The following is a 9,556-nucleotide window of genomic DNA, read 5'->3' on the forward strand; positions in this document are numbered from 1 at the left end:
AGTGCAACAATGCATTGCTACACTGTATTAATCCATTACATTGGTAGTTTCTCTGAAAATGTAATTTTACACAGGTGAGATTGCATTTTTGTACCTTTAGCTGGGACATAGACTGCAATAAACCCTTGACAAGGGTGCTAACCTTTCACAAACTTTGTTTTGGCTCTTAACTAGATTTTAGCTTTAACAATTTATTGTAATCAGAGTAGTTACTGCACATTTGCAGTCTAACAAATTCCAGTGGAAGTAATTTCATATCTTATTAGATCATATTGTGTTTGTATTAAGTGACCTTCAATAACTCTTGCTGTCTGCCCTATACAAATTTCCTGTTAGATACAACAACCAGTGGATGGTGGTCGATTACAAAAAGTTCAAACCAGGTGAAACTGATGTACCTAGTGGACTTCTGACCATCCTAGAGCAGCTCCCGTAAGTTCATGATTTGGTTCTCTTCTGCATTTGGTGTCTCTAGCCCAGACAGATGATATGATTTTATTATAATGCATATCTGTTTGCTTTAGATGTTTACTTGAGTTATACTTTTTATCTTTAACCTTCCTAGCGGTAATCCTGAGTGTGGCTCGGGGTTAATTTTCAGTACCAAAAGCAGTAACCCCGAGCCACACTTGGGATTACACTGTAGCATTTGTCCTGCGATCCCCCGATGTCCTCCGGCCGGAGCCGGCATCTGTCTTCCAGGTTCCCTTCCCTGCAAGCGTCGGGACGCAGGGAGGCAGAACCGGCGGGAGATTCAAAAAAGTTATAATATGACATACTCAATACATTGTAATCTATTAGGATTACATTACTGTATCAAACCATTTCACCACGTTTTGTCCCTAGTTCATTGTCCAGTGCCCTGCCTGCAGTTTTACCATTCTTTCTGCCTGAAAACTTGAGACCGTCCATGGCATCCAAAAAGCATCCCTTTTAGGTCAAAAGTGGTTTTAGACCAGCTAGAAGATGGTGACAGTGAATTAGAATAGTTTTGTAGAATTGAGCGATAGTGCTTTATGGGGAAATTTGTCATCAGACACTGAAAGTGACGACCACGCCAATTCTACGACCGAGCTAAGCGATATGCAAACTTTGACTCTATTGACTGTGGTACGGATCAGGCACCGCCCCCAAGATTCCCATTTACTGGAGCATCTGGTATGAAAATAGACGTTGAACACGGCAACCCCTTGGCATACTTACAATTATTTCTGACTGATGAGGTTATTGAAAAAATAGTTACTGATATAAACCGGTACCAAGAGCAACAATTGACTACTCTGCATCAGAAGTTTCCAAGAAGCAGAAAGTGGGAACCAGTGACCATAGATGACATTTGGAAATTTCTGGGCCTAATAATACTTCAGGGAGTGGTGGGGAAACCCCTGCAGAAGTGATATTGGACAACTCCTTTTTTTTTTTTTTTTGTTTTTGCCACGGTCATGTCAGAGTACAGATTTTCCCTGATCATGAAATTTTTACACTTCAAAAACAAGGAAGAATTTGAAACTACTTATCCTGCACCAAAACTAAAGAAAATTTGGGCAGTATCTCAAATGATTCTAAAGAATTTCCAACTGAGCTATGTGCCAGAAAGATATCGGCATAGATGAAAGTCTAATGGCCTACAAGGGAAGGCTCAGCTGGGTACAATACATTGTATCAAAGAGCACAATTTGGCGTAAAATCCTACATGCTATGCGAATCATCAACTGGCTACTTTTGGAATTCAGATATATACACTGGAAAAGGAACACAATTCAATCCAAAATACAGCAACTATGGAATGGCAATATCTTCCGTTCTTTCAAGAATTGAGCCATTGCTAAATCAGGGCTGTTGCGTAACAACCGACAACTTTTAAACATCACCTGAACTTTGAGTTTCTTCTGCAAAACAAAACAGATGCCTATGGAACCGTTAGGGCTAACCAGACTGACATGCTGCCAATGTTTGGCAACAAGAAGCTGAAGACTGGAGAAATGGTTGCCTGGCAGAAAGGCAAAATGATGACACTGCGATGGCGTGACAAAGAAGTGTGCCGAATGAGTATGATTCATAATGCTTCCACTGTTATGGTACACACAAAAAGTGGGAAAGAAATCATGAAGCCACAAGTAGTGATAGACTACAATAACACCATGGGAGGTGTCGACAGAGCTGACTAAGCAGTGACATTCTACCAAGCAATGAGGAAACTGCAAAAGAAATACTACAAGAAGATCTTCAGGCATCTTCTTGAGCAATGCTTGTGGAATGCCTACATTCTGCTCAAAAAAGTGACAAGCATGTGATTCATGCTGACCTCATTTGGAAAATTGCTGAACGTATCTTTGTGAACCACCAAACACCATCAATAGCTGTGAATAGAGGTCACCGTGTTGTTGGTGTTGTCAACCCGGAACGCCTGACTGGTCGTCCCTTCGTGGACTGCATCCCACCAACCGAGAAAGTCAGCACCTACAATAATGTGCGTTGTTTGTTGCTTGAAGCGAAATGACAGTGGAAAGAAAATCGGAAAGGAAACCAGGTTCCATGGTCCTGATTGTGAAGTCAGACTTTGTGCAGTCCCATGTTTCAAAATTTTTCATACCTGGGAGGTTTACTAAACCAATATGCAGTGCCTAGTAATATAACACCCTTGCTTGGACAAATTTTCAGTGTTTTTGGTTTGATTCTTCTAGATTGTAAGCTCGAAAGAGTAGGGCCCTCGAACCCCTCGTGTATCACATTGTATTGTTTTCGTACTGTCGCATGTTCTGTCTCCCTTTGTAATGTACAGCGCTGAGCGAACTATTGGCGCTTTATAAATGCTATAATAATTACATTATTGAATTATTATGTAAGCAAAAAAAGCGTAAATTGCAGTATCTATACCATAGTTTGTAGACACTATAACTTTCACACAAAGCAATCAATATACACTTATACAACTTTGAGTTTACTATATAATTTTTTTACAGCGGAAAGTAAATTATATTTCTTCAAAATTTTTGGCTTTTTTGTTTATAGCGTGAAAAATAAAAAGCGCACAGGTGATCAAATACCACTGAAAGAAAGCTCTATTTGTGTGAAATAAAGGATGTTAATTTCGTTTGGGTGCAGCATTGCATGACCGCGCAATTATCAGTTGAATTAGTGCAGCGCCGAGTCATTAAGGGGGGTAAATCCTCTGGAGCTCAAGTGGTTAAAGGATACTCCACATATTGATTGAACAACCCCTTTAGTTTGTGTAACCGTTTTTTTTTGTTTTTTTTTAATTTTGTGTGTGTGTGTGTGTGTGTGTGTGTGTGTGTGTGTGTGTGTGGTTTTTATTTTGTTTTTAACCTGAGATGTAAATTCTTAGACTGTAGGCTCATTAAACAAAGGATGGCCATCAACATTCCGCTTTTCCTGTGGGAAAATTCTTGTGCACACATCTGGCTTAAAAATACAGCTGTAATAAACTGGTGTAGAGCCTTTGTCTTACCTTTTTGTCTCCTGTCATCAGACCACCAGACTTTTTTGCTCTTTGCAGTGCAGAAGAACTGTTGGTCAGAATGTTCACTTTAAAGAAAGTAGAGGGGAAATTAATGAATGAAGCATGTAAAGAAATTCACCTAATATCCAATAAAGACACCCTATATGTTAGAAACAGTGTGCTCACAAAGGGAATACATGCTGGTTTTTTTTTTTTTTTTTTTGAGGCGAAATTCATCTAAGTATCCCAGTGTATATGTTGTTCATTTGATTAAAATGGCTTCTAAAGCAGGCCTTCACTCTAAAAGTGGTCTTTTTCTCCCTATTTATATATTATAGGTACTTTTTGTATAGCACCGTCAATTTGCACAGCGCTTTACACATATATTGTACATTCTCATCAGTCATAACCCTCAAGGAGCTTACAATCTAAGATCCCTAACTTACATTCATATATACACATACTAGGGCAAATTTAGACAGAGCCTATTAACCTACCAGCATGTCTGTGTGAGAAGAAACCGGAGTGCCCAAAGGAAACCCACGCAGGCACAGGGAGAACATGCAAACTCTGCACAGGTAGTACTGTGGTTCAGTCTAACAGACGACCCTAGTTCTGCTAGGTGGAAGTACTAACCACTTAGCCACTGTGCTGCCCTCCCTGCAGCCTTGTTTAAAACGCCAGTGTTTTTGTAATCTTTTTAAAAATGTCCTTTCTAGTGACATTTTCGCCTATGTGAGAATGGTGTGTCCTTGCTCCCACAGCCTCCTGGGATATCCCCATCACATATAGCAGGGGCTGCTGGAGCAGAGATAAGAGGGCAGAGCTGCTGATGTCATTGGTGGTCAGCTGCTTGAACCCAGAAGTAGATGGCAGTTTGGGACCTGGTTTGTATGGCAGCTTGGAGTTGCTGATCAGATGATGAGTATGTGAATTGAGGACAGCACTGCAGAACAAGAAAGAAGGCTATATTTAAAATGGAAAGGAGGGGGGGGGAGTGGACATTCAAAACTTACAGGATTGGTAATTTGTTTAAAAAAAATAACCAGTCTGTTACCTCACACACGTTGACCATCTGGTAATGGCCTACTTGGAAGGGGTTCTGATGTTAAATGCTTAGTCTCATTCAGTTCACACTTTGGATGTGAACCTACCTTAGAATATTATATTTTTATATAAGTGAATAATGCAACACATATTACTTAGTACAGTCAGGAACAGAGCAAGTTAGTTTATCCTCCTGTGAAGCTCACAAACCATGCATTTACACATTGGGAGGCAACACAGAGACTGGCACTTTAGCGTGGCCATGGAGAAGCTCTGTATACTAAGCTGTGTATGGCTTCATGTATACTGGCATGAAAAAGAACATAATTACAGAAGAGACCTAGGGAGGCTCTCTTCTGTCATTAAAAAAAAAACTTACCTGTCTGCATTTTTTTTTTTTTTTTTTTTCTTTTTAAATTGCCACTTTAGTTCTACTTTATGTATAATCTTAGTTTTTATTGCTTTTCAAATTTTAAACAAGAGTGGGAAAATATACCTAGATCTGATACATTGGTACAGAAAAGACCGATTATACAAATGACTGCAGAATAACAAACATATACAAGCAGGATTAGTAATGTCCATTGGAATATTAGTCATGGAGCTCGGAGAAATAAAAATCAGTCACCTGGGAGACCACATAGCTCAGGCCTGTTAGGCCTCCATATTGGGGTGTTATATGACAGGCAAAAGTGTATGACACCGCACTTCCATTGTTTACTTCTAGCCCCATCACCAAAGGTCTTCAACTCAGCTGGCCCTGGGGGAACATTATGCAAGAGCCTGTGTATTGCACACACGATCATGGTTGCAGTGCTCTGCAGGCTGCAATGCAAAAATGTAATACATTTGAAATATTATTTATTATTATTCCCTGTTATTTAACCGCGTGCCCTCCGGAGGATTTGCCCTCCTTCCTGACCAGGCCATTTTTTGCATTACGGCTCTGCGTTACTTTAACTGACAATTGCGTGGTCATGCAACACTGCACCCAAATGAAATTTACGTTTCTCTCCCCCCCAAATTGATCTTTCTTTCGGTGGTATTTGATCGCTTGTGTAGTGTGTGGTTTTTATTTTTTGAGAACAATATTTCTGACCTTTTTGCTATTAAACCTGTTCAGTAAAAAAAAATTTTAAAACTCAACTCAAATTTACGCCAAAATGTATTCAGCTACATGTTTTTGCTAGAAGAAAAAAATCCCAATACGTGTAAATTAATTGGTTTATGTAAAAGTTATAGCGTTTACAAATAGCGGTGTGTATATATACTGGGATATTTATTTATTTTTTCATTTTTTTAAATTTACTAGTAATGGCGGCGATCAGCGATTTTATAGAGTTACTGCAGTGGACATTCTGACACTGGGGGGAACTGACTTGGTGTCACTGACATTACCAGTGACATCAATACAGTGGTCAGTGCTAAAAAAAAAAAAGGCACGTACACTGTACTAATGGCACTAGGGAGGAAGGGGTTAACATGAGGGTTAACTGTGTGCTGGGAGTGTTTTACTAGGGGGCAGTGTCAGTGTGCTTCACTGTAATCACAGCCATCCAAAGCCGTGTGCCCGAGCTGACAGGGAGAACAGTTCTCCTCCCCGTCAGAGATCCTTGGAAATCACCGGGCGTCGGTGAGTAATCACCAGCCGGGACCCAGTGATTGACGCCTGCGAATGGCAGAACGGGTAGGGCTTGCATGCACCCGTGCTGCCCTGTAGCAGTATTTCTGCTATAGGGCGGTCGGGAAGCGGTTAATGGTCACAAGTTCTATGTATGGTAACGTGTAAGCTCGTGTAGTTTTTTGTGTTTTTCCTCTTCTTATTTTTGTTTTGTTTCTTTCAGAGGCTTGATGACTTGGGCTGATAAATCAGATCTCCTCTATCAGAGCTCATACTGGCCCAGCTACAATGTTCCGTAAGTATACATTGGATATAGAAAGTCTACACACCCCTGTTAAAATGTCAGGTTTCTGTGATGTAAAAGATGAGACAAAGATTAAATCCTTTCAGAACGTTTTCCACCTTTTTTATTGTAACCTATAAAACTGTACAATTCAGTTGAACAACAAACTGAAATCTTTGGTGTAGGGAAGTAAAAGCACTTTTTTTTTTTTTTTTTTTTTTTTTTTTTTATTTTATTCCAGCACTCAGTCTTTTTGGGTATGATTCAGGTCCGAGCTCTGGCTGGGCCATTCCAAAACTTGAATCTTCTTCTGTTGAAGCCATTCCTTTGATTTCGATGTAAGCTTTAGGCTAGGTTCATATCTGTGCGGGTGGTGCCGCTCCGGATCCGCAGGAAAATCCCATGCAGCCGCACAGAGGAATGCAGACCCGCGTGCGGGTGCCATTAGTTCTAATGGCACGCCGCCCGCACTGGAAAACACAACCATACTGGGAAAAGAGGTTCCTGTGCGGACTGCGTTTTCAGAAGTGCAGGGACGACTTCTCTGTGTGTCACGGGGCACCGGAGTCCATTAAAATGAATGGGCTCTCGTGCCCGTGCAAAACGCGGCCCGCATTGCCGCATATATGTGAACCGGGGCTTGGGGTCATTGTCATGCTGAAAGATTAAATCAAATAAAATCAAAAGGTGCATCAACAAAGTATTTAAGGGTGTGCACACTTACGCAACCATATTATTTTAGTTTTTTATTTTTACTTCCCTCCACCTAAAAGATTTCAGTTTGTTCAACTGAATTGTACCGTTCTATAGGTTACATTAAAAAGGTGGAAAGTTTTGAAATGATTTTATCTTTGTGTAACTTTTTTTTTTTTTTTTTTTTTTTTTTTTTTTTATATTCCAGAAACCTGACCTTTTTTAACAAGGTTGTGTAGATTTTTTTTTTTTTTTTTTTTTTTTTTTTAATATCCATTGTACGTGCATGATTTAATTGAAGTAAAGGAAAAGTGTGTGTGTGTGTGTGTGTGTGTGTAATATAACTTTGCGTCATCCTTGAACCTGAGGAACGCTGGGGACACCTATAACTGTTATTTCACTGTACTTACCTTGGTACCAGTTTCCCGGTACCAGTGGCATTTGATTTGTTTAAATAAACACCCCACCCCCCCTTAACATTTGTAAAGTAGGAAATGACTGGAATGCATGTGGTAGTGATGGAACAGCTTGTCCATTGCCTTGCAGTGCATGTTGTTCTGGAGAGGGTTGTGCGTTTCTCTGTAAAAATGTTACATTGATTAGCACTTTTAAATGGAATTGAATCTGTAATGTCGTAATGGTCTGTTAAGGTTAATTGGATCCTGTCTAAATTGTCCCTAGTATGTGTATGTATGAATGTGAGTTGGGACCTTAGATTGTACGCCCCTTGAGGGTTAGGGACAGATGTGAATGTACAATATATGTAAAGCACTGTGTAAACTGACGGAGCTATATAAGTACTTTTGTAATAAATAATAAATCTGTCTTCCCTTTACACAGATACTTCAGTGATATATTTAATGCAAGTGGCCAGCCTGATCTTGTGAAAAAATTTGGAGACTGGTTCAGTTATTCCAAAACTCCTAGGGCTCAGATATTCAGGAGGAATCACACTCTTGTGGAGGATCTACCATCTATGGTAAAACTCATGAGGTAAGGAAGCCACAGCCCCAGTTTGAAATGGGGCATTTTCCTTTCTGGCATTTGAATTGATTTTGCTTTTTTCAACTTCTATATGGCAGAAGAATCTGTTGCAATATGCATTCTATTTATGAAGTAAAAATACAGTTGCCTGCTTAGTAGGTCTCTGGTGAACATACTGTGATTGGCTGTTTCAAATTTCAGGTACAATAACTTCCTGAATGATCCTCTTTCACTCTGCTCAAGTTGTGAACCAAAGCCAAATGGAGAGAATGCAATTTCTGCCCGCTCTGATCTCAATCTAGCCAATGGTACTTACCCTTTTGGAGCTATGCGCCAGAGGCAGCATGGTGGCACTGATATGAAGGTTGGTGAAGACCCACTAATGTGTTCATAGTGTTGTGAGGACTTGTTTAATGCAATTGATCTTTCATGGGTAAATATCCTCCGCTCTCTTCACAGGTCACCAGTTATGAGTTTGCAAAGGAGCATATGATGCTTGCAGTTAATGGCCCCACATGGTACCAGGTTCCTCCTTTTCAGTGGAGCACTTCTCCATTCAGTAACCTCATGCATATGGGTCACCCTGACCTCTGGAAGTTTGATCCTATCCTCATCAGGTGGAACTGAATTATTTTCTCAGATGTGACAAGTGACTGACTGTTCTTCCAGCAACCATTTATTATCAAAGTTGAAAAGCTTGTATTGCAGATCCTGAAATATCAACTGGCAACAGTTAGCAGTGATCCAGATTCACAATCTGCTAATGTTCATGCAGCTCTGGTGTTCCAGACCCTATTACAATTTAAAAGGGATTTTTTTTAATTTGATAAACTGATTTGATTGGCTAAGATAATCTGTTAAATGCTTTTTGATTGGATATTCGTGTCCTGCTTTGTTTTTTTCCTGTGTCAGAATGTAACTGTGTAGTAAAACTACACAAGCTTTCATACATGTGTGATTATGGTAGTACAATGTTTGAGAATAATGAAACACTCTTGTATGGGGTGATTCACACTAGCAGAATGATCAGTGACTGATCCTGAAATGCAGTTTGATACCCCATTAGCCATGCAATGGAAGGGTCAATAAACCCAAAGGGACTGTTCTGAGAACAAAGAGCTTTTATTATAATTTTGTTTTCCTTAAAGTACTTTTTTAATTTCATATGCTTTCTTTCTAATAAAAAGTTTACAGGTTGATCTTCTATGTAGCTCCTTTTTATAACTAAACTGTTCGTGGTTTTTTTTTTTTTTTTTTTTTTTTGGCCTCCTGTATTTGTTATATCCCAACTCCTGGTATGGTGGGTTTTTTTTTTTTTTTTTTAACCATACCTTATTTCTTAAAGGTTGGTTTCATAAATGGATGCTCATTCCTTGCAAATCTCATCCTTTCATCAAGGGATCTGCATGCATGAGTAAGTTTGCTTCACGGAATGATTAAAAATGCTTTCATTTAAATTTTTAACTAT

General features: G+C 39.5%; 1 protein-coding gene across 1 annotated transcript in view; it reads left to right on the plus strand.

Moving 5' to 3' along the window:
• PLBD2 (phospholipase B domain containing 2) overlaps window positions 1–9,287 on the plus strand; it is a 31,788-nt gene extending 22,501 nt beyond the window's left edge. Inside the window, exons 8-12 of the mRNA XM_089691222.1 lie at window positions 337–432; window positions 6,352–6,423; window positions 7,945–8,097; window positions 8,290–8,452; window positions 8,548–9,287. Coding sequence (XP_089547348.1) covers window positions 337–432; window positions 6,352–6,423; window positions 7,945–8,097; window positions 8,290–8,452; window positions 8,548–8,715 — 652 coding nt within the window. The 3' untranslated portion in view covers window positions 8,716–9,287. The remainder of the gene's footprint in view (window positions 1–336; window positions 433–6,351; window positions 6,424–7,944; window positions 8,098–8,289; window positions 8,453–8,547) is intronic.
• Window positions 9,288–9,556: the final 269 nt, after the last annotated feature.

This window comes from Staurois parvus, unplaced genomic scaffold, assembly GCF_062004578.1.
Source record: "Staurois parvus isolate SC_StPar_1 unplaced genomic scaffold, SC_StPar_1.0 ptg000556l, whole genome shotgun sequence".
Lineage (NCBI taxonomy): Eukaryota > Metazoa > Chordata > Amphibia > Anura > Ranidae > Staurois > Staurois parvus.